The sequence below is a fragment of the Dipodomys merriami genome, unplaced genomic scaffold, assembly GCF_024711535.1.
Source record: "Dipodomys merriami isolate MVZ:Mamm:240054 unplaced genomic scaffold, mDipMer1.0.p SCAF_50, whole genome shotgun sequence".
Taxonomy (NCBI): Eukaryota; Metazoa; Chordata; class Mammalia; order Rodentia; family Heteromyidae; genus Dipodomys; species Dipodomys merriami.
The window spans coordinates 1,360,041-1,386,899 of record NW_027206069.1 but is presented as its reverse complement, the minus strand read 5'-3'; the positions used below and the strand labels follow the sequence as shown (position 1 = coordinate 1,386,899).

Here is a 26,859-nt window from a genome sequence, read left to right as displayed (position 1 = left end):
AGCTGAGGGACAGCCCTGAGGCTCCCTATGTCCCCCCCCCCCCAAACAAACCAATTCCCTACAGCCCAGGAAATAAAGATGGCTCTGGACACATACTGACTAGCAAGGGCATTGCCAGCCTGTCTGGGGCCAGGACTCCAGAAGCAGGGCCAAGCTCACTGGGGTGGCAGCCTGCTCCATCCTTAATTGGTCTTCAGAGCCCCTGCGCCTCCCTTCCCCCTCACTGGTCCCTGGTCCTGGCAGATGCCCAGCGACCCTTATTCCCGCGTGGGTGGGCAGGGCTGAATGCTGTCAGACAGTGTGGGAGGAATGTGCCGCGAGCAGAGAACACATATCTACACTCATGTTTTCTCCACCACCAGACAAGCAAGACTTGTTTTATTTCAGTAATAATTAAGGGATATACTAATAAGTCTAGGTCAAAATAATACTGAGTTATTTCACACACTAATACAGTAATCATACAACTTACAAGGGACAGAACAGTCACATCAATGCACTAGAAAATAAGCCTGTATTACACGTGAAAATCCACAGCAAATTATCTCTCCCATTATTAAGGTAACAATATCCAACCAGTTAAAACACTGCGAAGCTTTGTGTAAATCAACCAGCATGTATACAATAACCTGATGCTCAAAACCCATTTACAAATACTGACACAATGAGAAAAAAAGCTTGTTACAGCAAATACACAGGCATTTTAGAAAAATAAAGCACTGAACTGAACTCAGGAAGCTTAGTAGAATAACTAGGTCACAGGAGTGACTTCCAACTGTTCCACAGGGACATCTGACAGCAAAGCAGACTGGCTGTAAGGCCAGAGGACGCCGCAGACATCCTGCCCATGACATGGCAGGAAGACTTGGCTGGAGATTCTATTACTATGCCACCTCTTCATGGAGGATGACAGAAACACAGCAAGAGTAAGCCGGACTTACTTGTGGCAGCTCTCAAGAGGGACAAGTAAGGGCTGGGAATGTGGCTTAGTATAGAGTATAGAGTGCTTGCCTAGCACGCATGAAGCCCTGGATTCCATTCCTCAGTACTACATACACAGAAAAGCTGGAAGTGATGCTATGGGCTCAAGTGGTAGAGTGCTAGCCTTGAGCAAAAGCAGCTCAGGGACATCGCCCAGGCCCTGAGTTCAAGCCCCAGGACTGGCCCCCCCCCCCCAAAAAAAAAAGGACAGGAAAAAAAGGCTGGTATTCATGAGGGGTGGTTCTGGGAGATGATCAGAACTGAAATGTATTAAAAAACAGGAAATGGAACCAAAAGCACTGAATAAGGTCATTTATAAGATCATTTCCAAGACCGAATGAACGGATGTGAAACTGCTCCACAAGGAAGAATCTGCTTCACCCAAGAAACTGATCCAGGCACTGGTGACCCATGTCTGAAATCTTAGCTACTCAGGAGGCTGAGATCTCAGTTCAAAGCCAGCCTGAACAGGAAAGTTTAGGACTCTATTCCAATTAACCACCAAAAAGCCAGAAGCAGAAGTGTGGCTCAAGTGGCAGAGTGCTAGCCTTGAGCAAAAAAGTTTAGGGACAGCACCCAAGTCCCGAGTTCAAGCTCCAGGACCTGTGTGTATGGGTGTGTGGGTGCATGCGTGCACCCACACACCCTGAAAATTTAGTAGAATCTGTGGGAAGGATATGTCTGAAGTCACTTTGAATGTCATTTTGATTCCCCAGTGCATATAATTTTAAAACTTTAAGGAGCATTCTAAAAGTACTACCCAGAAAAACAATCCTAAAGCAGTTCTGGCCAAAACAAGAATTCCAGTAAGTTGGACTATGAACAGAGGGAGGCTCATTGCCTAAAGACCCAGGATCCAACGGGTCTCACACACACACCAAGGGTATGTGTGAGGCTCAGCAAAGCCTGGCTTAGGATGTCTGTCATCTTTAGGTACTTGGAACTACTCCTGTATTAATTGTGCTTTTAGCTCTGTAAAGAGATAATTTCCTTCTCAGCTACCAAATTAATGTCTGAAAGAAAAGTAACAAAAGGTGTGCGCACAGGATTGTGTCTGAATGCTGACTACAGAAGATAAGGCCCACACTATCAAGGAACTCTGGAAAATTATTTTAACTTACATGAACAGGACCCTCAGAAAGCATACAGAGAACAGAAACTTTATGTCCTATAGATTCTAATGGCCTTTGACAGTAGACAATCTCCCCGCCAGTGATGAGCAAGGGGTCCCACAGGACTGGGCAGCCTAACTCCTAGCAGGGAACAAGTTTCCAGGCTCTGGCAGTTTGTCTCATACTTGACAAGCACATCCACTTTATAGCCTTCATGCACAGAGGAGCCCAGCATTAGCACTAGCCAGATCATTCTGCTCAGCTACAGTACAACCTGACACCGTAATACAATCCAGTTTTCACTCTCCAACTACAGGTATAGCAGTTTTCACTCTCCAACTACAGGTATAGGTGTTTTTTTTCTTAAAGGTCCACTACATTTAAATGTTCTCATTCTAATAAGGAAAATTTGAAGTTGAGATCTCACATCCAAAAATGTGAAGGCTTGGTGCTGGTGGCTCACACCGTAATCCTAGCTACTTAGGAGGCCAAGCTCTGAGGATTGTGGTTCCAAGCCAGCCCAGGTCAGAGAGTTCTTGAGACTCTTACTTAACTCCAACTAACCACCAAAAAAAGCTGGGGGGTGGGGAGAGGGAGACTGTGGCTCAAGTGGTAGAGCACTACTAGCCTAGACTTGCACAAAAACAAAATAGCTGGGCTCCAGTGGTGAATGCCTGTGATTGTACTCAGGAGGTGGAGATCTGAAGATCATGGTTTAAAGCCACCTTGGGCAGGAATGTCTATAAGACTTTTATCTCCAAACCACCATCAAAAAAAAAAGCTGGAGGGGCTAGGAATGTGGCTTAGTGGTACAGTGCTTGCCTACCATGCATGAAACCCTGAATTCCATTCCTCAGTACCAAATACACAGAAAAGGCTGGGTGTGGTGCTAAGCCTCAAGTTGTAGAGTGCTAGCCTAGAACAAAAAGAAGCTCAAGGACAGTGCCTAAGCCCTGAGGTTCAGGCCCCAGGAGTGGCCAAAAAAAAAAAAAAAAAAAAAAAAAAAAAGCGGGTGGGTGGCTCACACCTATAATCCTAGCTACTCAGGAGGCTGAGATCTGAGGATCATAGTTCAAAGCCAGCCCAGGCAGGAAGCCTGTGAGACTCTCTTTTTTTGGGGGGGTCAGGTTGTGGGGCCTGAACTCTGGGCCTGGGCGCTGTCCCTCAGCTCTTCAGCTCAAGGCTAGTGCTCTACCACTTGAGCCACAGTTCCACTTCCGGCTTTTTTTCTTTTTGCTTATGTGGAGCTGAGGAATTGAACCTAGGGCCTCAGGCATGCAAGGCAAGCGCTCTACCACTGAGCCACCTTCCCAGCCCCTCTGTGAGACTCTTATCTCCAGTAAACCACTAGAAAATGGGAAGTGGCACTGTGGCTCAAGTGGTAAAGCGAGCTGGGGGACAGTGCGGCAAGCCGAGTCAAGCCCCATGATCGATGTCCCTCCCAAAAAACCAACAACAACAAAAAACACAAACAGACAAAAGCTGGAAACAGAACTGTGGCTCAAGTGGTAGTACACTAGCCTTGAGCTTGAAAGCTCAGGGGGACGGTGCCCAGGCCTTACGACAGCTGTGCACATGCGTACACAGACACACATGCACACAAAGGGACGATACTGAACAGCTGATGTTTTATCACTTTCCAGTGCAGTCTCAATAGGATTTTGGCTATTAGTTTTCATAATTTTCTTGGGTTGCACACAAAACTAAGATCCCCATCTGAATTCAGGGTATTGGGAAAAGCACTCCCTACCCCCCTGCAAAAAAAAAAATGTCTATGAAAGAGCAGGCAATTCAAACAACCCTCTCCAACACCCATTATCCCCTATCAGGCTGTATAAGGGAGATTGCTTCTGCTTTATTTAATGTGTAATTACATAATTTCCACGCACTACTTCAGCGCTTGGACTCTACTCCTATTTGCTCCCCAAGTTTTCCTTCTCATAATTTCCCAGCGTTACATAAGGTGGGTCTATTTCTAGATTCTGAAATTAGTGCATTTAATACTTGCACAACCCACTTAAAAGTTACAAGTGCTGTCCCTTTTCCATGTTTTGATTAAAACCACACAAGATAAGCACACATACACAAAAAGCAAACTAAACAAACCACACCACGTCATATGGATAACGATCCAAACGTAAAAGTTAGAACGTGCTGTAATGATATTCGTTTTGCAACATCAAAAGCAGCAGATACTGAATATAATTTGCTTAAATCATAAATACTGAGATTGAAATATGCATGTATAAATCATATTTAGGCTCCACGAACTGAAAGTTCTCTATAAACACAAAGCAGTATATATAAAGTGCAACACAAGCAAGGTCGGCGCGGCTCTGGTGTTTAGTACTCCCACTCGTCGGATTTCAGGTCGAGGTAGCTGAGGATGTTCTGGGCGAGCTTCACGGCCTGTTTCCGGGCAGCCTTACACTTCTCCTCCCCCTGAGGGTCCACGGCGTCCAGGGCCAGCAGCTGCTTGGTCAGCATCTCCTCCAGCCGGATGTAGTTCTTGTCAGTCCGATTTCCATCAAAGGAGAGGACTTCTCCCTGGATCTCCGACAGGTGCCCAAGGACGCTCCAGACGGCCTTGTGGGAGGGGTGCTCCTCACAGGTGAACAGCTTCCTCTTCTCCAGGGCCTCCTTCAGGTCCACGTAGGTGATCAGCGTCTGCACTTCAATCACCGCTCTTCTCCTGGCTTCCCGGATGCAGGGGTTTTTCTCGACACTCACCTCATCCAGCTGTCCAATCAAACCCTGCAGCTCTGTTTTGGAGCTCAGGTACAACTCTGAAGGATTCTGTGGTTGGAGAAGTTCATTTTTTATTTCTCTCATCCTCTTGAGGACCTTTTCTATTTTAAGAATGGACTGGTTCTGTCTCAGGTCAAACGCATGCGTGGTGTCGGCTTCTTCTTCTAAATCCAAATACTTCAATAATTTGTTGATATCTTCAACTACCTCCCTCCGGTAGTTTCTGATCTCTGTATGCCCGCACACATCTAAAGCATCCAGATCGGCAATCAGCCCCGAAAGCACACATGACAAGTGCTTGAAGGTCTCATTACTGTCCACTCCCGTCAGCAGTGCGATCAGAGTGCCCCTGGCCTTGTTCACCTCACACATCACAGAGTTGATCTTGGGGACAGAAGGATGGATATCCTCAGAGAGTGGCAGGGAAGGCTGCTTCCTCAGGCAGTCTTCGATAATCTCTTGTACTGCACAGATCTTGGTTAGCGTGTGATACCTTGCTTTCCGCAAGGAGATCTTCCCTCCGGTTTTCACGTGTGTCAGCCTCAGAATGATGTCCTGGATTCCTTCCTCGAACTCATCGGTTATACAGCTGCCCCCGCTGTAGAAGGGTACAATCTTTTCTTTCACCAGGGCCTGGGCTTCCTTGAAGATGTTCTGTATTTCCAGCCGGTGTGGGTGGTTTGCATTCTGCTCCAACTCCTTGAGAAGGCACTCTGTCTCCTGCGCAGCCCTCTTCCTAGCCTGCTGAATGTCTCCTTTTCCTTCTGTATCCACAGAGTCTATTTCAAAAAGCTGTTTTGTTAGAAACCGCTCGAGTTTCTTGTAGTTCTTGTCATCTGACAGACCGCTGAAGCCAATTACTTGCTGTTCTACACCTTTTACTTCTTTCTGAATTTCCTGAAGCCTACTAATAGCAGGATGTTGGTTTCCCATATCCATACTTTTGTTGTGTTCAGTTTCACAAGCACTAGAAAACGACATGAATGACGAATTACAGCAAGTCTCTGCAGAATGACAACTATGCATTAGTTTAGTCTAAAATTCTCATTTCTGATACTCTAAAGGAGGAACTCAATGGTGCAATGCCTCTAATCACATAAAATAATACTTCTCTTGCCAGGCACTCTTGCCAGGTGGCTCACTCCTGTACTCTTAGCTACTCAGGAGGCTGAGATGTGAGGATTGAGGTTTAAAGGCAGGCCGGGGAAGGAAAGTCCTTGAGACTCTGACCTCCAATTAACCCCAGAAAACCAGAAGTGGCACTGTGGCTCAAGTGGTAGAGTGCTAGCCTGAGCTGAAGAGCTGAGGGACCATGTCCAGGCCCAGAGTTCAAGACCCACGACAACCAACAAAAACCAAAACCAAAACTCTCATTTCCAAAACAATACACCTTAGCAGCGGTACTCACCAGACACTGCGCTGAAAATGAACTGTACAGCCTGGGGGAGGGGGACAGGAGGGAAAAACTGGCAAGCGCGAGAGAAGGGGTGACACTGTCCAAAAAGAAGCTACTCATCACCTGACTTTGTAACAACAAACAACGAAAGTTAAAAGAAAATCTTGAAGAAAAAAAAAACAAAACCCTGCTTGTCATCATAGCAACGCAAAAGCCAGCCACACTCAAGCACCGGGCCGGGGCGGACACCACGGCCGGGCCGGGCGGCGCTGAGGGTCTTCAGTCATAAAAGCGCATGGAAGATGACAGACCGTCAGCCTGGGAACGGCGCACGCGGAGATTCGAACACCGGGAGCGGCTCCTTGGGCTCAGAATGGCCTTCACCGTTCACACCACCCCATTCCAGAAAGGTCTCCCGCCCCCGCCCCCCGCCCCCGGCCTCCGTGGGGCCTGCTCCGAGTCTCCCAGGCCCCGGGGCCCCACCACGCGGCCGGGCCGCCCGCCCGCCGCCCGCCCGGCCCCGCCCGGCCGCTCCTCACCCAGGAGATCTGGGTGGCGGCGGTGTTGGCGGCCGCGGCGGGCCGTCGGCCCTTCACCGGGAGCGGCGCCGGAGCGGGGCCCCCCGCTGCATGCCTCGCCCTTCCCGGCTGGGTCTGGCCCGGGGCCGGTGAAGGGCCCGGCGGCGGCGGCAGCTATGGGCCGCGGCGGCCGCTCCGGCGTCTCGGCCGGACCCGACGCGGCCGCCTGACCTCACAATGGGCGAGCGCGAGGCGGGGCCGCGGCGGGCGGCCGCGGGGAGGAGGCCCGCGCCGGAGGCCGAGGCCCGCGCCCGCGCCCGAGGCCGGCTCCCCGCACACTTACCGGCGCCGCTCGCGCCATCGCGCCCCACCGCACCGACTTCCGCCGCGGAGCCGCCGCCAGCCTCGTCCCCGGCTGAACAGGCCCCAGCCCCGGGAAGGCCTCGGCGGGCGCCCGCGCCTCACCTCCCGCCAGGCCACCGCCACCGCCGCGGCCTCGACGCCCGCCGGCCGCTGCTCCCGGTGCGACTCCGTCGGGCTCCGCGACTGCCGTAAAGCAGCGCCTCCGCGTCACGCCGCCGCCGTGCGCCGCCGCTGTGCGCCGCTGGCTGCGCCATGGCCGCCTTACGGCCGGGAGGCCGGGTCCTGCGCCCGCCGCTCTGCCGCGCCGTGGCGGACTGCGGCCCGCGGCTCGGCCCCGAGCGCGGTGCGGAGCGCGGGGATGCGGCGCCGAGCGGGGTAAGGCGGGCGCGGGGCGCGGGGCCCACGCGTACGTACCGACTTTCCTGCCCGGGACGGTTGCTGTGTGCGCGTGCGCGTGCCGGTCCTGGGCTTGAACTCGGGGCCCGGGCGCCGTCCCCGAGCTGTCTCCACAGCGCCACTTCCGGCGTTCTGGTGGCTCATTGGCGTTTCCTGCCTGGCTGGCTTTGAGCCGCGATCCTCGGGTCTCCGCCTCGTCACTCGGACCGTCTTTGTGCTCCCGGGGCTCCCGCGCTCCGCTCCGACGGCGCGGGCTTGGTCTTTGTTGTTTTGGTGCTGAGTGCCTGCCGCCCCGCGGCCCCGCGGTGGCGGGGAGCCGACCCGCAGGGGGGGAGCCGTCCCGCGGTCCCGCCGGGGGGTGGGGGGAGCCGTCCCGCGGTCCCGCCGGGGGGTGGGGGGAGCCGTCCCGCGGCCCCGCCGGGGGGTGGGGGGAGCCGTCCCGCGGTCCCGCTGGCGGGGGGAAGCCGTCGGGCTTAGGAGGGAGGCTGAGGGCTGGGGTTGCGCGGTGCTGAGGGAAGCGTGAGAGCCGGTGAGAGCAGGCCTGGCCGGCGCTGGTCCCGGGGGCCTCGTCCGGGGGGGGCCTCGTCCGGGGGGGGGGCTCGTCCCGGGGGGGGCTCGTCCCGGGGGGGGCTCGTCCGGGGGGGTCTCGTCCGAGGGGGGCCTCGTCCGGGGGGGGGCTCGTCCCGAGGGGGGGCTCGTCCCGAGGGGTGGCTCGTCCGAGGGGGGTCTCGTCCCGGGGGGGGCTCGTCCCTCGGGCTGCAGCTCAGCCAAGGCAAGGCGCGGGCAGACTCCGGTCCCGGTCTCGGTCCCGGCCGAGCTGCCGGACCTCACCACCAGCTCCCCGGGGCTCGGGCAGAAGTGAGCCCTCCCGGAGCGCCTGGGCCCTGGCGGGGTCCGCGAGCGCTTGGTCCTCAGGGCGCGGCCCCTGCCCGGGGAAGCGCTGGTGACGCCGCTCACCTGAAGAGGCCCACCCCCTCCGCACCCTCCCCTAGCCCTTTAGGCTAGACACTGGACAGGCACACCGAGAACTGGTCTACCTCATCAGGGCAGCCTGTGTTTTCTGTTTCGTCTTGTTTTTGGACGGGGACACAGTCCTGGGGCTGGAACTCAGGGCCTGGGCGCTGTCCCTGAGTTCTTTTGCTGAAAGCTTTTTCCGCCACTCCCCAGTCTGTGACTTCTGTGCATCAGTTTCTGCGTTGGCTAAGTAATTACATATCTGAAGGTACAGAGATGGTTGTTGTCTTTGGGACTTAGAGTGGAAGTATCAAGTCTTAAAAATAAAGGTTGCAGATTTTCTTCTAATCTAAGCAGATTTTGTGTTTTAATCATTTCTAAATGTCTACCTTGCTTTGCAGCGTTTTCACTCTTCACCTTAAGAAGGTCTGCTTTCAGTACTTATACAAACTGTATCTGAGCTTGGGGGGACCTCCGAGGTTTGAACCCAGGGCCTTGTGCATGCTGGGCAAACACTCTGTCACTGAGCTACACTCAAATGTTTATTTTATTTTATTTTATTTTTGTCGGTTGTGGGGCTTGAACTCTGGGCCTGGGCGCTGCCCCTCAGCTCTTCAGCTCAAGGCTAGCACTCTACCACTTGAGCTATAGCGCCACTTCGTTTTCTGGTGGTTTATTGGAGATAAGAGTCTCTTGGACTTTTCTGCCCAGGCTGCCTTTGAACCTCCATCCTCAGATTGCAGCCTCCTGAATAGCTAGGATTACAGGGGAGAGCCGCTGTTACCCAGCTTCCTCTACGTTTTTGAGACAGTAGAATTGATATTTCAGAAGTCAGAGACTCCTTGACCGCTTTTCTAGTGCCAGACTGACTTTGTGCTACCAGTGGTCCCCATGCACTGCTGGATCTGGCTGCTTGTGTGTCCAGCACCCGTGTGGTAGGGGCCAAGGACCCTGAGCCTTTATGTTCCACCTCAGAGCTCTAGAGCTGGAGGCATGGGAGAGCAAGGACAATGCTGCCCCGTGCTCCCTGCTGGCTCTGCTGAGAATTTGCCTTGGCTGGAAGACCTCTCAGTGTCTATACCCCACCCTGGCCTAGAGAACAGGAGATGGGGGGGGGGCAGTTTGCAGGGCTGCTGCGTCTTGGTAGAGAGCTGGGCTAGGCAGAGCTGGGCTGGGTGAAACCCAGTGAGGGGCCATCCAACCTGGCCAATTCTAGGTAAGGAAAAAGGGTTTCAACGACTAGAAGCTCAGCTCTCCTCTCAGATCCAGTCATGAAACAGCCTGACAAGCAAGAGCGCACCTGCTCACCGGAAGACATGGGGTCCCTGGCCGGGCTCTGGAGGTGTTCAGTTTTGACACCGCCAAGCCTCAGGAGGACAGGCATTGTGTGGGGTAAATTACAGGGTCATGCCCCCGCAGCTGCTTTCCCCTCCTTCAGGCCTGCCTCTTCCTTCCTCACGGCAGCTTCTAGGCGAACCAAGGCAGGAGTGTCTGTGCGCAGGGAAGCGGAGGAACTGGCCTGTCACAAGCAAAGACGAAATCTCTCAAATGATAGTGAAATACAGAGGATGACTGGACAACTTGTTGCTCAGAGTTCATCCCTAATGCAGATTGCACATAAGTAAGACTCAGTGGGTCAAGATGATGTGTCCCCCCTGGCTTTCCCTGCTGGGCAGCTAGAAGGCTGCGTGTCTGGGGCTCCCTTACCACTTCCCGCTGGGGAGCCTCGAAGAGGAAAAACCGGCACAGCCCCAGTCACCCGGCCTGCGGGAGGTCAGTGAGGTGCACAGGGCGGCCCTACTCAGAATGGACCCCCTCAGACTTTGGGGGAGAAGCCCAGACGCATTTGCAGAAATGGAAGCCTCCTTGCACCCCAGAGGAGTTCAGTCTGAGGAGAGGACATCAGGGACGTGTATGGGGCCCAGGGTGGCAGCGGTGGTATGTGGGCTGAGCAGCAGGGCACACCACAGGCCTCGCACTCTCCAGGAGGTGGCACTCGGCCCCCTCAGGAGATCTCAGGAGGCTGAGATCTGAGGATCATGATTTGAAGCCAGCCCAGGCAGGAAAGTCTGTGGGATTCACATGTCCAATTAACCAGCAAAAAGCTGGAAGTGGAGCTGTGGCTCACTGGTAGATTGCACTATACTTGAACATAAAAGCTTAGGGAGCCGGGCGACAGTGGCTCACGCCTGTAATCCTAACTACTCAGGAGGCTGAGATCTGAGGATCACAGTTCAAGGCCAACCAGGGCAGGAAAGTCATGAGCCCTAACTCCAATAAACCACTAGAAAATGGGAAGTGGCATTGTGGTTCAAGTGGTAGAGAGCTGCCTTGGGCTGAATCGCTTAGGGACAGCGCCCAGACCCAGAGTTGAAGCCCCAGGGTGGGCCAAAAACAAAAGAAAACATAGCCAGCACTGGTGGCTCACGCCTGTAATTCTAGCTGCTCAGGAGGCTGAGATCTGAAGATTGTGGTTTGAAGCCAGTCCAGACAGGAAAGTCTGTAGACTTTTTTTTTTTTTTTTGGTCATGGGGCTTGAACTCTGGGCCTGAGTGCTGTCCCTCAGCTCTTCAGCTCAAGGTGAGTGCTCTACCACTTGAGCTACAGTGCCACTTCTGGTTTTCTGGTGGTTTGTATTGGAGATAAGAGTTCACAGGCTTTCCTGCCTGGGCTAGCTTTGACCATGATCCTCAAATCTCAGCCTCCTGAGTAGCTAGGATTACAGGCGTGAGCCACCAGGGCCCAAGTCCCAAGTCTGTAGACTCTCATCTCCAATAAACTATCAGAAAACAGGAAGTGGAGCTGTGGCTCAAAGTGGAAGACTACTAGCCTTGAGTAAAAAAGCTCAGGGGGGGGCTGGGAAGGTGGCTCAGTGGTAGAGTGCTTGCCTTGCATGCCTTGGGCACCTCATAAGCAAAAAGAAAAAAGCTGGAAGTGGCACTATGGCTCAAGTGGTAGAGTGCTAGCCTTGAGCTGAAGAGCTGAGGGACAGCGCCCAGGCCCAGAGTTCAGGCCCCACGACCGGACCCCCCCAAAAAAACAACAACAAAAAAAAAGTTTCATAGAGTTTCCTGTCCGGGCTGGCTTTGAACCGCGATCCTCAGATCTCAGCCTCCTGAGTAGCTAGGATTACAGGCGTGAGCCACCGGTACCCGGCAGTGATTGCTCTTTTTCCTGTGCTGAATTCATTCCCAAACATTCCAAAATCCTCAGGCACTTTGTAGTCTTGCAGAGAGTAAGTTGAGGAGGGGCAGCAGTGGTGCGGATTGCTCATTGTGGTGTGGTTAACCCCACTGTGTTTTGTTGAAGGTCTGTTCCCCAGGATTTTGTCCTCCAAGAAAATCCTGCCATGATTGGATCGGACCCCCAGATAAGTATTCAAACCTTCGACCTGTCCATTTCTACGTCCCAGAAAATGAATCGCCAGTGGAACAAAAGCTTAGAGAATTAAGACAAGAAACACAAGAATGGAACCAGCAGTTCTGGGCAAACCAGAATTTGACTTTTAGTAAGGTAGGTGAAGGTTTCAGATCAGAATAAGAAATAATGCGCTCAGCCGCTGGGGGGTGCTATATCTTTAGTAGCTGCGCTGCCTTTCTGTTGGGTGCAGCCACTGTGTAGCCAGGCACAGGAAGAACTGTCCAGGCCTGAGTCACAGTCAGTACCTGAGGCTTTCCAGGCCAGGAAGTGCCCGTCTTGTGCATTCATGCTTGTGAAAATTAGGGTTGGTGGTGTTATTTCTGAGATAAGTAAGCCAAATAGGTAAGCTAAAATCCTTAGCAGCTTACTTACAGATAAACTATGTCAAACTCACAGAAAAAAATATTAAAACTTCACTCACTTGGGTGGGACAAAAGTGTATTTATCAGATTCCATGGATCTGTAAGCAAAGGGCTTCCCGAAGTTTATTGACTGTCCATTTTCAAGCATGAAACCTTTAGCAGGTTCATGATTGAAAGTGGGCTTTGAGCTGGGCTGTGGCTGGTGAATCCATGCGAGACTCACCCAGAACCCGTGGGCTGTGCTGTAGCCGGGGAAGTGGGAAGGCGGAGAAGGGGCAGTTCTTGCCTTTGTTCCTAAGCTTTCGTTCCAGTAGTCATGATCATCTTCTTGTAGGAAAAAGAAGAATTCATTCGCTCCAGACTGAAAACTAAAGGTCCAGGCCTGAAAACGGATGCAGGTCAGTGCGTCTGTGCTGTTTTCTGCGCACACTGCGTTGGTAGGAGCAGTAGGAAGGAGGGATAGTCAGTGGGCGCAGTGAGTGTGGGCTCAGGCCCTCGGTCTCTCCAGCCAGCCTCCCGTCTCAGGTTTCCCTTTTTTCTCTTGCCTCTAGAGACTTCTTTTCCTTGTCCTGTGTGTCACTGTTGTGGGTTTCTGGGGGGTCAGACCTTCAGTCTTTCATGAGATCATACCCTGAGGATTTTAGGTTTTTGTGGTGTTTTCCTTGCCAGTGCTGGGGATGAACTGGGGCTGGCATAGGTGAGGCAGGTGCTCTCCCGCTTGAGCCACACCCCCAGCCTGGGTCCTTCCAATCAGTGACTTTGGGCCTGAGGTCCCAGGGCCTTGGCATACACCCCAGTGCGTCCAGCTCCCACCCCACACCCTTGCTCCTCTGCCCAGAGTCTAGCCAGTTAGGAGCAGGAAGCAGAGAGCTGTTTCTGGTCCTCCTCTCTGAAGGCTAACCCCTGCAGGGTTTCGCAGACTTTTGCCTCCCCGTCCTTTAACCATTGCTGAGCTTCCAGGTGCCTGTTAATTCTTCACTTTTTGCAGTAACTTCCTCATTTTTCTCTGGCTTTTAATCTTTAAATCAGGCCAGGACACCTTGTGCTTGCGTGTGTGTGTGTGTGTGTGTGTGCGCGCGCGCACGCGCGCGTGCTTGTGCACGCAGGGGCGGGGCCAGTTCTAGGCTTTGAACTTGTCCTAGGCACTGTCCCTGAGGTGTTTTTTTTTTTTTGTTTTGTTTTGTTTTTGGTGGTGTGGGGACTGAACTCTGGGCCTGGGCGCTGTCCTTCAGCTCAAGGCTAGCGTTCTACCACTTGAGCCACAGGGCCACTTCTGGCTTTTACTGCTTATGTGGTGCTGAGGAATCAACCCAGGGGGGCCTCGTGCATGCAAGGCAAAAGTGCTCTACCGCTGAGCCACCCCCCAGCCCCCACCACCCCCTTTTTTTGGTGTGGGATGATTGCTTATTATAGGTAAGAGTCTTACCAGCTTCAAGCTGCAATCCTCAGATCTCACCTCCAGAGACACCAGCCACTGGTACCCAGCCAGAACACGTATTCTTTTTTTTTGGTTCCGGTCGTGGGGCCCAAGCTCTGGGTCTGGGTGCTGTCCCTCAACTCTTCAGCTCAAGGCTAGCGCTCTACCACTTGAGCCACAGTGCCACTTCTGGCTTTTTGCTTTTTGCTTATGTGGTGCTGAGGAATCGAACCCAGGGCCTCAGGTATGCAAGGCAAGTGCTCTACCACTGAGCCACCTTCCCAGCCCTCAGCACATATTTTCTATGAAACACAATCCAGTAGTTGACTCTTTGTGGGCCATTTGGATTTCTGTTGGAATTACGTAACTTGGCTGTTGGAGACCATGGCAGCCTAGACAGACCCAGCAGACACCAGACGCCAGACCATGGGACTGAGGTTTGGGGCACCAGGGGCCCGAGGTCTTCCATCAGCTTCAGGTGTCTGGGTCCATAGAGGGCATTTACAGGTACATACACAGAGAGAAGTCACCAGCACCAATAATGCAAAACAATCTTTTTTTTTTTTTTTTGCTGGTCCTGGTGCTTGGACCCAGGGCCCGGGCACTGTCCTTGAGTCTCAAGGCTAGCGCTCTACTACTTGAGCCACAGCTTCTGGCTTTTTCTGCTTATGTGGTGCTGAAGAATCGACTCCAGGGCTTCATGCATGTGAGGCAAGCACTTTACCACTGAGCCACATTCCAAGCCCCGAGATATAATCTTAATCCTTGAAGTCACAAACACCAATCATGTGGTAGGTATACTTTTACTTAAATGACAGATGACCTTCTTTACCTTAAGAAGCAGGTGTAAGCATAGATTTTTGTCTATCCCCAAATTCCCAGAAAGTTTGGTGTGCAAATAGCCTATACTGGGATGGAAATGTGAATTCCCTTCAGGTCGGGACTGACTGACATTTTCAGGAAGCTCTTGGCATTCTGAGAGTTCCTGTTGGGAAGAGGCATTCCATCCTCCCAATCCTTTCAGGTCTCACAGCTCAGCTTTTGGAGGCTCTGACACACAAGCACATGAGCTTGGATGTATTCCAGCAAACTTACTTTTCAGAAACAGGTGATGGGTCAGATGTGGCCTGTAAATAAGATTTGTCAACCCCTGCTTCACATCCATTGCTTGTACCCTTGCTGGACCGTTCTACCCAGAATGCACATTGTGTGGATTTGCAGCTCGGTGTGGACTGTTAGACCCTGGGGCCTGCCGGGCCCTGCCTGGCCACCAGCCGCCTCCTAGGTCAGCCGCTTTAGCAAGGGAAATCACACTGCCTGAGTTCCCTCTGTCTAGGATGTTTTATCAGTCTAGTGCTCCACCACCTTCCCAGCCCCGTTGAACAGTTCTTTACTGGCAAAATGTTACTCTGAGGGCAGTTGAGGACCATTGACCTCAAAAGGCAGGGCTGTCTGGGCTCATGTGCCGTGTCCCTGGTAGTCTCCAGCTGGGTTCCTCCGGAAGGAGGGTGGGCAGCAGAGTGGTCTGGATGCCAGCCCCCTACTGCATGTGCTTTGTGACACCAGTGGGGTCTTGGAAAGCATTATTTCCTAATCCGAAGTGTAGGAATGGCAGTCCCAAGTGCTGGGTGCTATGCTAAGTCCTTTGCATGCACATGCATATCCGAGGACCAAAGGAAAGAGCTGCTGTTGCCTTGCTCATTTACACGAGGAGTTTGAGGCTTGTGGGGATCAATTCCCACCAAGATTGCGGTAGAAGAGGAAGAGGAAGAGAGGGCCTAGTTCTGCTCAAGGGAGTCGGATCTCAGCAGCTTTTAGCTATTGGCTTTGCTTACGTGAGCAAGCTTGTCTGGCTCTGTGTGTTTGTGTGTGTGTATGTCTCTTGGCTGTCTGTGTTGAGTGTGAGTGTATGTGGCTGGCAGCTGTGTTTTGTGTGTGTGTGTGTGTGCAAGTGTGTGTGTGTCTCCCATTTGTTGAATGTGGAGGGGGCTGCTGTCTGTGTTGAATGTGTGTGGTGTGTGTGTGTGTGTGTGTGTGTGTGTGTGTGTGTGTGTGTGTGTGTGTGTGTGTGTGTGTGTGTTCTGTCCAAGGGAGTGTTAGGCTGGCTTATTCTGTAGAGCATGTTGGAGACTAGCCACTCTCCTGACAGATGGAAGAGGTTGTTTTGAGTCTGTTAAAATGTCACAGAATCCTATTGATGGCTCTGCTAGGTGTTGGAAGTCTGGCTTCCAATCAGATTCTACAATTAATAAAACAAGGCATGATGTGTGGAGGAGAGGGTACAGCTGAGGGTGGGCGGGCGCCCTGAGTGTTCAGGAAATCCCAGTTAGATTTTTTCTTTTTTGCTGGTCCTGGGGCTTGAACTCAGGGCCCTGGGTTCTGGCCCTGAGCCTCTTTTGCTCTACCACTTGAGCCGTAGCACCACTTCCAACTTTTTCTGTGGTACTGAGGAATGAAACCCAGGGCTTCATGCGTGCAAGGCAAGCATGCTACCACTAGGCCACATTCTCAGCCCCCCAACTAGATTTGAGGCATAGTGAGGGCCTGTGTTCTTAGAATGCTAAGAGTGGATGGAAGGTGTTCTCACCCAAGGTAGCAGTTGTGTGGGGTGGTGCAGGTCACTGGCAACATCATTTGTACATGGTGAGCACACACTTTTTTTTTTTCTTTTTGTCGGTCGTGGGGCCTGAACTCTGGGCCTGGGCTTTGTCCCTCAGCTCTTCAGCTCAAGGCTAGCGCCCTACCACTTGAGCCACAGCGCCACTTTGGGTTTTCTGAGTGGTTTATTGGAGACTAGGGCTGGCTTTGAACCGTGATCCTCAGATCTCAGCCTCCTGAGTAGGTAGGATTACAGGAGTGAGCCACCGGCTCCCAGCTAACACACACACACTGTTTTCTGTCAGTGTAAACACAGACCAAAATGGGGATGGGGCCATTTCATGAATGTGTTTCACACACGCTGAGACTGGAGGGCTCATTGAGGAAGGAGAGCATTATTGAGAATGGAAGTGGTGGGGGTGGAGGTTATGGCTCAGTTGGTAGAGCACCAGTTAAGAAGCAACAGTGTCTGGTACAGAGTTTAATCCTGGTCTCAGACAAAAGAAAGAAAAGAGAATGGCAGTGAGCTGACTACCTCCTGGCGAAGACCGGAAGGAGAGGGTAAGGGTCAGGGGCCCACAGCCTCCTTTGAGGACGCACCTCCCATTTTTCAGTGTAGAGCCCAGAGCTTCCTGAGCAGGAAGCTGTGATCTGGGTCCACGGCCGGAGCTCAGCACAGAGGCGGGGACAGGGCCTCGCCATGGACTCAGCCAATGCTAAAACCAGGGTGAATCCAGACTTCGCTCTCCACTTCACCTCCCTCCTTCTCTTCCTCCCTCCCTTTCTTTTTCCTCTCTTCCTCTTTCTCTCTAGGTGGCATGAGCACTGTCCCTTGGCTTCTAACTTTTTGTAGTTAACTGGAGATAAGTCTCTAAGATGTTCCTGCCCAGGCTGGCTTTGAATGACGAGCCTCAGATCTCAGCCTCCTGACTAGGATGGCAGGCGTGAGCCACTGGCACCCGGCTTCCCTTCTTTCTAAACTTCCTCCTGCTGTGGTCTTCTGTGGCTCCCAGCTCTCTCCTCCTGTGTTGGGTGAGCCAGCCTGGGGCTGGCCTTTCCTCAGGCTGGCTTCCTGACAGCCGGGGCAGGCGGAGGTCTGTTGTGTTGGAGGAGCCTGGCTGCTGTCATGGCAACGCAGGGCAGAGGAGGGGGCTGGGAAGGGCTGGCCAGACACAGGGGCCAGTGTTCTGCCACGCACAGCAGAAGGGCAAGTGTTTGCGGCAAGGGTGGCATAGGCCATCTGGACTTGCAAGCAGTCTGCAGCAGATATTCCCAATGACACAGACCAACAACGCGGTCCGAGGTTGTTTAAACTCCTCGGCTGCGCCAGGCACCTCAAGCAGGCAAGCAGCGTTTATGCCCTCCGAATTCGCTGGGAAGGTTTTCAGAGTTGAAACTGTGCTGTGGAGCTGCTTTGAGGACTGTGGCAGCGTGGAACTCCTAGCGCTTTTCTAGAAGGATCTAGCTGAGCACATCACACACCCATATACCGAGAAGCAGGAGAGTGCTTGCTGTGGACCATCTGAGAACTAACTACGAGGAACCGCGGGTTCAGCCGGTTATTCTTTCAGTCTTGCTTTTAATTGCAGAGGGGAGAGCACCTCAAGATCCTGTGACTGCAGGCAGGGTTCCTGGGTCACCAAGGTTCGCTGCGTGGCTGCGTGGAACACGGCTGCTTTCAGTGCCCGCCCTGACTGCAGCTCTGCTGTCCCCAAGTTAAATGTCACCAGTAGGGCAGGCACTGGGGGGTGGGGGGAGGCATCTTCCTCCTGATTCTTTAATTGCTCAAGTGTGTGCATCCGGGAAAAGAGGGCGGCGTGGAGATGCATCCAACTTGTCATCTGGTATTTGTGAGACACCCACGCAGTTTCAGTAATGGTGTCATGGATTCTGGGTTTTTTCCTCTCCCTTGCTCCCCTCCCCTCCTCCCTCTTCCCTCCTCCCTCTCCATCCTCCATGGGAGTGACAGTGACCTGGCTCCTGGGGCTGAGGCAGCTGAGCAGGAGCCCAGGAGGCTCAGTGCACAGGGGCAGAACCCTGGCCTGAGGCGTCTAGTTGAGGCACCCCCCCGCCCCCCCCCCCCCCCCCGTGTCTGAGAACCTTCAGGCGGGGAGGTGTCAGAGGCCGCTGCCCACACCCATGGCCAGATGACCAGGCCTTGTGTGTCTCTGCTTAGCACCGGGGCTCTGAGCCTCCTCCTGGGGCCCTGCTGTGGTGGTGTCGCGCCCGGAAGGGAACGGGTTTGTGGGGAGATTGTTTCCAAGCCCACCCTGCGGCTGGGGGCAGTTTCTCCTGCTTCAGCTCTTCCAGTGGCCAGGAAAGGCCTGGAGGTGCCACGGGGGGCTGGCTGGGAGCCACCCCTCCTCCCCCAAGGCTAGCCAGGACCCCGACAGCCACTGCGGCCCAGAGCCGCTGCTGCCCTGGACCCTCCATTCGCCCCTTGCTGCCCCGTCTCCGCTTCTGTGTCCTCTTACTTGTGCCTCCACCTATCCCCTCCCCCCATATCTGTCATCAGGGGATGGCTGATGTCCCTTGTTACCCTCCCGTCACTGAGCCTGAGGCAGAGCCCTGCCCATCTATGGGGCCCGGCATGCCAGCAGGGGTTGACCACACCCTAGATGCCAGGGTTACACCCTGGGAGGAGCCAGCACAAAAGTGGGGTTCCTGGCCTCTGGCCCTCAGGGAGAGCCTCAGAAGAACCTTCTAGATGCTATTGTGGTATTTGGCTAGAGCTGTGGGTCACGATCGCCTGACACTGCTGTGTGTGAGTTGGGAGTGAGCGTGGACACACACGTCCTCTGCCTGTCTGCATTGTCTCCTTGAGTGCCCTGAGGACAGAGGCCAGCCCCCAGCTGCCGGCAGGAAGCAGGGCTACCAGGCACAGTGGCCGCGCCTAGCCACAAGGAGGCTGAGGAGAGAGCGAGCCACGGTTCAAGGCCAGTCCTAGAGGCCCTCTTCTCAGCCGCCACCCAGCAGCTTGCTCCTGCCATTCTGAACCACAAGCCAGGCTGAGTGGTGGCTCCTCATTCTTGGCTGCCTCACGGACAGAAACGTCCATGAGACTCCATCTCAACGGAAGGGAGCCGTGCATGCGGCGCTTCTGTTGCCCCCGGAATGGCGGTGGCCAGCCAGGCATGGTACAGGTGCACACCCAGGTAGGAGGCAAGGCCCTACCTCCAAATGAGCCAGCGAAAACCTGGGCTGTAGGCATGGCGGAGTGGCAGAGCACCTAGCAAGCTCCAGTGCCCCTCCCCACACTGAAAGAAAAGGTTGAGCTGAGGCTGAGCCCAGTGCAGCTGAGGGTTGACTTGCCCTCTGTATAGGTCCTGTTGAGTTCTCCCAGCCCGGCCTGGCTTGTGCTGGAGCCTTGGGGCTGCTTAGGTCTGTGCTTGTGGTGCAAGTAAAAGTTGGGCCAAACACCTTCCCTCTTCTTTTTTGTGTCAGTGGTGGGGTTTGAATTTAGGGTGCTGTTCTTGAGCATTCTGGCTCAAGGCTAGTGCTCTACCACTTGAGCCTCAGCCCCACTTCAGATTTCCTGAGTGGTTTATTGGAGATAAACAGCCTTTCCTGCCCTAGCTAGCTTTGAACTGTGATCCTCAGATCTCAGCCTCCTGAGTAGGTAGGATGACAGGCGTGAGCCACCAGTGCCCAGCCACAGTTTTCTTATTTTGATGCAAATCTGTTTTCTGTATTTTTTCTTTGTGCTTTATGTATCATATGGAAGAAAATGTGATAAAGTAAACATCTGCTTTCTTGAAGAGGTTTAGGGTTTTTTGGGTTTTTTGTTTTGTTTTTTTTCTGGTCATGGAGCTTGAAATTCAGAGCCGGGGCTCTGTCCCTGAGTCCCTCTGTGCTCAAGGTTAGCACTCTGCCACTTGAGCCACAGCACCATTTCCAGATTTTTCTGAATAATTTATTGGAGATAAGAGTCTTAATGACTTTCCTATCTGGGCTGGCTTTGAATCGTGATCCTAAGATCTCAGCCTCCTGAATAGCTAGGATTACAGGTATGAGCCACTTCCAGCTTTTTCGGAGTGGTTTTATTAGAGATGAGTCTCAGGACTTTTATGCATGGACAGTGCTTTGAACTATGATTCTCAGATCTCACCCTCCTGAGTGGCTAGGATTGCAGGCAGGTATTTTCAAATTTACTTTGATAGTGCTAGGTAAAGTTCCTCCTTAGCCTTTTGCATGTGAATCCTCAGTCATCTTGGATTGTCTTGGTGCTGCCCTTGTCTGTCCTTGAAAATTACCTGACTGTGAGGGGTGGGCTTTAGCAGTTTCTTCCGTTGATTGATGCGTGTTCTGGAGCAATATTGTGCTATACTACAGAGTCTTGTGGGAAATTTTGAGGTTGAGAAATGGGAACTTTCTTTTTGATTGCTTTAGATATTGGATTGTTTACATTTCCACATAAATTTTAAGAAATATTTGTTAATTTCTCAAAAAAATTGCAGCTGAGGAGCTGGGAAGGTTGCTTAGTGATAGAGTGCTTGGCCTTGCATGCCATGAGGCCCTGGGTTTGATTCCTCAGCACCACATAAGAGAAAAAGCCTCAAGTGGTGCTGTGGCTCATGTGGGTAGAGTTCTAGCCTTGAGCTGAAGAGCTGAGGGACAGCGCCCAGGCCCAGATTCAGGTCCCACGACTGACAAAATAATAAATAAATAAAATTGCAGCTGAACAAGAAGCCTTGGAATTTTGGTAGGGCTGAATTTATGGATTAGTCAGTAGTGCTGCCGTGTGTGTGTGTGTGTGTGTGTGTGTGTGTGTGTGTGTGTGTGTGCGCGTGCGTGCGTGCGTGCGTGCGTGCGTGCGCGCGCACGCGCACTGGTACTGGAGCTTGAATTCAGGGCCTGGGTGCTGTTCCTTAGCTTTTCTGCTCAAGGCTGGTGTTCTACCACTTGAGCCACAGCTCAACTTCTGCCTTTTTGCTGGTTAATTGGAAATAACAGTCTCACAGACTCCTGTCTGGACTGGCTTTGAAACTTGAGCCTCAGATCTCAGCCTCCTGAATAGCTAGGATTACAGACATGAACCACCAGTGTCCACTTCGAAATCTGTTATTTTTGATGTATGGAAAAATGAGTTGTTTTCTAGATTGATTGATTTTAACATATAGAAATTGGTAATTGTGCTGGGTGCTGCTGGTTCATGCCTATAGTCCTAGCTCCTCAGGAGGCTGAGATCTGAGGATTGTGGTTCAAAGCCAGTCTTGGCAGGAAAGTCCTTGAGACTCTTATCTCCAATAAACTTAAAAAAAAAAAAAGCTGAGGGCTGGGAATGTGGCTTAGTGGTAGAGTGCTTGCCTTGCATGCATGAAGCCCTGGGTTCAATTCCTCAGTACCACATACACAGAAAAGGCCAGAAGTGGTGCTGTGGCTCAAGTGGTAGAGCGCTAGCCTTGAGCTGAAGAGCTGAGGGACAGCGCCCAGGCCCAGAGTTCAGGCCCCACAACTGGACCCCCCTCCCAAAAAAAAAAAAAAAAAAGTGGTAATTGTGTGTGTGTGATTTATACTGTCAGCTTCTTCTAGTAGGTTTTTTTTTTTTTTTTTAATCCTTTCTCCTTAAGTATTAGTGTTTAAGTTGTAATTTACTTTCAGGTCAAAAAGCAGCATTGACTGCAGACGAAATGGCTGATTTTTACAAGGAATTTTTGAGCAAAAATTTTCGGAAGCACATGTATTATAACAGGTAACTGTTTATGCTTGCTTTCTTCGCTATGGGTTCAGGTGTCACATCTAGATGGAGAAAGCTTGCTTTCCTTCCTGAATGGAACTGTTGTGGTTCCCATGGGAGGTGGAAGCCATGGTTTTGTCAGCATCCCTTTTGCCTTGTTAAGTAAGACTGACAGCCCCAGGGCATTTGCATAATACCCCATTCCTCTTGTTCTGCCTGGAGGGCTACACCTAGGCTCCCTGTCCCTCCTTGGAGAAGCCTCAGTCCCTCTGGGGCAGGAGCTGGACCTGGGAACTGTGGTGGAGAGAGGGACGGGCTGGAGGCTCAGCCCAGGGCCTACCCAGTCAGCCTGTCAAGAGAAGGGACAACAGGGAATTAAAAGAAGATTAGAAATTAAGCTGGGCACTGGTGGTTTAAGCCTGTAATCCTAGCTACTGGGGGCTGAGATCTGAAGATCTTGGTTCAAAGCAGCCGCAAACAGATCTAAAAGACTTTTATCTCCAGTTAACCAGTCACAGCTAGAACTGGAGTTGTAGCTGAGATGGTAGAGCACCAGCCATGAATGAAAAAGCTGAACAAGAGGATGAAGCCCTGGGTTCAAGACCCAGTACTGGCACAGAAAAATAAACAATGTTAGCATGTCAGGTTCACAGATGTCTTTGTGTTCATGAATTTATGAAAGTTTATGTGTAGCCAGGAGTTGGTGGTTCATGCCTATAATCCTAGCTACTCTGGAGGCTAAGATCTGAGCATCAAAGTTCAAAGCCAGCCCGGGCAGGAAAGTCCATGAGACTCTTATCTCCAATAAACTACCAGAAAACCGGAAATGGTGCTGTGGCTTAAATGGTAGAGTTCTAGTCTTGAGATGAAGAGCTGAGGGACAGCACCCAGGTCCAGAGTTCAAGCCCCTTGTTGGACAAAAAAAAAGTCCATGAAACTCTTCATCTCCAATAAACTACTCAGAAAAAGCCAGAAGAGGCCCTGAGGCTTAAATGGTACAGTTCTAGCCTTGAGCACAAAGAAGCTCAGGGAGGGGGACTAGGCCCTGACTTCAAGCCCCGGGGACCGAGAAAAAAAAAGTTCATGTGTAGCTATGGCAAGCCCATCGAATCATTATTCTGAAAATTGCTAAGTTGAAGGAAAGAATCATGGGCTTTACCCAGGCGGCCTCCCTGCCTTTCCTGCTGCAGAGGTGCTGCTTCAGGGAAACACGTGAAGAACCCTTCCCTCTGTAGAGACAGCAGTGCAGAGGAGTGGATGGGTCAGCCAGGGGCGGCATTCCTAGTGCCCGATCCATCCGGGCCACCACCACCCTGCCAGAAAAGCCGACATGATGGGATGTTATGGGTCCAGTCAATGGACAGCCTGGGGCTGACAGGTGTGGCCTGCGGGCGGCACAGACCACACCCTGTGAGCTGTTCTTATACAAAGACAGTGCTATATCAAATCTAAGTGCGGGTTTATTGGCAGAAGGTTTAGGGGCACGGGAGGGGCACAGAGCCTGCTTTGAAGTGACAGCCTGAGGATGCCGTTGGAGAAACCCAGTGTGTGGGAAATTACACAAGTCATCCAGCTCTTCCACGGCAGTTGGAAAAAGAGCAGTAAAGTGAGGGGTGCTGTGGAGACTGAGTTTAGTACCTTGTCCAAACCTTTTTGAGTCCTGAGACAAACTGCCCTTGATGGGGTATTTGGACAGATGATTGGATGATGGTGGTGTCCCAGGAGGAGGTGCAGTGGCGGTGTTGCTATGGTGACGGTGTCCCAGGAGGAGCCGCAGTGGCAGTATTGCCATGGTGACGGTGTCTCAGGAGGAGCCCCAGTGGCGGTGTTGCCATGGTGATGGTGTCCCAGGAGGAGCTGCAGTGGTGGTGTTGCCATGGTGACGGTGTCCCAGGAGGAGATCCAGTGGTGGTGGTGCTGTGGTGACAGTGTCCCAGGAAGAGATGTGGTGGTGGTGTTGCCATGGTGATGGTGTCCCAGGAGGAGATGTAGTAGTGGTGTTGCCGTGGTGACGGTGTCTCAGGAGGAGATGCAGTAGTGGTGTTGCCATGGTGACGGTGTCTCAAGAGGAGATGCAGTAGTGGTGTTGCCATGGTGACAGTGTCCCAGGAAGAGATGCGGTGGTGGTGTTGCCATAGTGATGGTGTCCCAGGAGGAGCCTCAGTGGCAGTGTTGCCATGGTGATGGTGTCCCAGGAGGAGCCGCAGTGGCGGTGTTGCCATGGTGACGGTGTCCCAGAGGAGCTGTAGTTGCGGTGTTGCCATGGTGACGGTGTCCCAGGAGGAGCCTCAGTGGCAGTGTTGCCATGGTGATGGTGTCCCAGGAGGAGCTGCAGTGGCGGTGTTGCCATGGTGACGGTGTCCCAGGAGAAGATGCAGTGGCGGTGTTGCCATGGTGATGGTGTCCCAGGAGGAGCCACAGTGGCGGTGTTGCCATGGTGACGGTGTCCCAGGAGGAGCTGCAGTTGCGGTGTTGCCATGGTGACTGTGTCCCAGGAGGAGCCTCAGTGGCGGTGTTGCCATGGTGACGGTGTCCCAGGAGGAGCTGCAGTGGTGGTGTTGCCATGGTGACAGTGTCTCAGGAGGAGATGCAGTGCGGTGTTGCCATGGTGATGGTGTCCCAGGAGGAGATGCAGTGGCGGTGTTGCCATGGTGACGGTGTCCCAGGAGGAGCCTCAGTGGCGGTGTTGCCATGGTGACGGTGTCCCAGGAGGAGCTGCAGTGGCGGTGTTGCCATGGTGACGGTGTCCCAGGAGGAGATGCAGTGTCAGTGTTGCCATGGTGATGGTGTCCCAGGAGGAGCCACAGTGGCGGTGTTGCCATGGTGACGGTGTCCCAGGAGGAGATCCAGTGGTGGTGGTGCTGTGGTGACAGTGTCCCAGGAAGAGATGTGGTGGTGGTGTTGCCATGGTGATGGTGTCCCAGGAGGAGATGCAGTGTTGGTGTTGCCATGGTGATGGTGTCCCAGGAGGAGCTGCAGTGGCAGTGTTGCCATGGTGATGGTGTCCCAGGAGGAGATGCAGTGGTGGTGTTGCCATGGTGACGGTGTCCCAGGAGGAGCCACAGTGGCGGTGTTGCCATGGTGACGGTGTCCCAGGAGGAGATCCAGTGGCGGTGTTGCCATGGTGACGGTGTCCCAGGAGGAGCCGCAATGGCGGTGTTGCAGTGGTAGCATGCGGCTGCTCACTGGCGCAGCAAGATGACCTGTGTCCATGGGTGAGATGACAGGTCGCAGCCCTTTGGTGGTGACAGGGCTGACTGGGCCCTGACTGGGCCGTCCGGTGCCGAGGTGGGACGTGCCTGGTTCCCTCAGAGCCCACCAGTCCTGTTGCTGGTGGTCCTGCTCACCCCTCCTCTGCTGTGCCTTTCTGGGAAAGGGAACATTTAACGAAGAGCACTGATAACCTGCTGAGCCAGCCTGGAAGGGGAGGGAGGGCGGGTAGGTGGGTGGACAGCCTGGCGGGGGGCAGCCCGGGTGAGGTCAGCCCAGGCTCCAGCCCGCGTCTCCCCTTTGTCTGCAGAGACTGGTACAGGCGCAATTTCACCATCACCTACTTCATGGGGAAGGTGGCCTTGGAGAGGATTTGGAACAAGCTGACGCAGAAGCAAGCGAAGAGGAGCGGCTAGCACTCCCCTCCGGCCCGCAGCCTCTCCGCTGGCCAGGCCACGCTGAGGGGCCTGGGAAATGCTGCAGTGACCACAGCCCCATGTTTTTGTCTGTGGCGTATTGTCAGGAATGTTGTCAATAAAGCTCTGAGTGCTGTGCCTGCTTTTGTGTCTTTTTTTTTTTTTTTTTTTTCCAGTTGTGGGGCCTGAACTCAGCCTGGGCGCTGTCCCTCAGCTCTTCAGCTCAAGGCTAGCGCTCTACCACTTGAGCCACAGCGCCACTTCTGGCTTTTTTCTTTTTGCTTATGTGGTGCTGAGGGATCGAACCCAGGGCCTCAGGCATGCAAGGCAAGCGCTCTACCACTGAGCCACCTCCCCAGCCCTGCTTTTGTGTCTTGAATCACACCAGCTCAAAATGTAGTAATGCAAACATGCTAATGAAGTTTCACTTTTAAAATTAGGCCCCTCAGCCGGGCGCTGGTGGCTCACGCCTGTAATCCTAGCTACTCAGGAGGCTGAGATCTGAGGATCGCGGTTCAAAGCCAGCCCGGGCAGGAGAGACCGTGAGACTCCTATCTCCAATAAACCACCAGAAAACCGGAAGTGGCGCTGTAGCTCAAGTGGTAGAGCGCTCGCCTTGAGCTGAAGAGCTGAGGGACAGCGCCCAGGCCCAGAGTTCAAGCCCCACGGCCGACAAAAAAAAAAAAATAAATAAAATAAAATAAAATAAAATTAGGCCCCTGGGCCTGGTGTCCTCGCTATTTAAGACTATCGTCTAAAGATCACGGTTCAAAGCCAGCCCAGGCAGGAAAGTCTGTGAGACTGTTATCTGCAATTAGCCACCAAAAAAGCTGAAAGTAGAGCTGTGGCTCAAGTGGTAGAATGAGTGCTAGCCTTGAGCAAAAAAGCTCAGGGACAGCGCTCAGATCCTGAGTTAAGCCCCAGTATTAGCTCCCCCCAAAAATAATGAAAATTGAAAGTAAAGGGCTGGGAAGGTGGTTCAGTGGTAGAGTGCTTGCCTTGGATGCATGAGGCCCTGGGTTCGATTCCTCATCACAACATAACAGAAAAGGCCAGAAGTGGCACTGTGGCTCAAGTGGTAGAGCACTAGCCTTAGGCTGAAGAGCTGAGGGACAGCGCCCAGGCCCCACGAAAGACAAAAATGAAAGTGAAAACCTTAAAAAAGTTAGACCACTGGGCACTGGCAGCTCTCCTACAGTTCTGGCTACTCAGGAGGCTGAGACATGAGAAATAGTGGTTCTAAGCCAGCCTGAACAGAATAGTTTGCAAGAGTCTATCTCCAACCTGGGCC

At 53.0% G+C, this 26,859-nt stretch overlaps 2 protein-coding genes across 6 annotated transcripts; one reads left to right on the top strand and one right to left on the bottom strand.

Moving 5' to 3' along the window:
- Positions 1-346: 346 nt before the first annotated feature.
- On the bottom strand, positions 347-7,633 carry Bag5 (BAG cochaperone 5). 5 transcript variants are annotated; one of them, XM_069997491.1, is made up of 2 exons: positions 7,533-7,633; positions 347-5,808 (listed from the first exon to the last, which is right to left on the bottom strand). In XM_069997491.1, exon 2 carries the CDS (start codon positions 5,778-5,780, stop codon positions 4,437-4,439), a length of 1,344 nt encoding a protein of 447 aa, XP_069853592.1. In that variant the 5' UTR covers positions 5,781-5,808; positions 7,533-7,633; the 3' UTR covers positions 347-4,436. The 5 variants fall into 5 exon arrangements, with proteins under 5 accessions (XP_069853592.1, XP_069853591.1, XP_069853588.1 ...); XM_069997490.1 differs by lacking the exon at positions 7,533-7,633 and adding an exon at positions 7,221-7,296; XM_069997487.1 differs by lacking the exon at positions 7,533-7,633 and adding an exon at positions 7,099-7,210.
- Coa8 (cytochrome c oxidase assembly factor 8) lies at positions 7,368-25,708 on the top strand. The gene is made up of 5 exons (XM_069997492.1): positions 7,368-7,493; positions 11,778-11,981; positions 12,585-12,648; positions 21,867-21,957; positions 25,463-25,708. Exons 1-5 carry the CDS (start codon positions 7,371-7,373, stop codon positions 25,566-25,568), a joined length of 588 nt encoding a protein of 195 aa, XP_069853593.1. The 5' UTR covers positions 7,368-7,370; the 3' UTR covers positions 25,569-25,708.
- Positions 25,709-26,859: the final 1,151 nt, after the last annotated feature.

Coding starts and splice junctions, on each gene's coding strand:
- Coa8 (XM_069997492.1), top strand. CDS start 7,371: ATGGCCGCCTTACGGCCGGGAGGCCGGGTCCTGCGCCCGCCGCTCTGC. Junction 11,982..12,584: donor AGAATTTGACTTTTAGTAAG/GTAGGTGAAGGT, acceptor ATCTTCTTGTAG/GAAAAAGAAGAATTCATTCG. Junction 12,649..21,866: donor AGGCCTGAAAACGGATGCAG/GTCAGTGCGTCT, acceptor ATTTACTTTCAG/GTCAAAAAGCAGCATTGACT.
- Bag5 (XM_069997491.1), bottom strand. CDS start 5,780: ATGGATATGGGAAACCAACATCCTGCTATTAGTAGGCTTCAGGAAATT.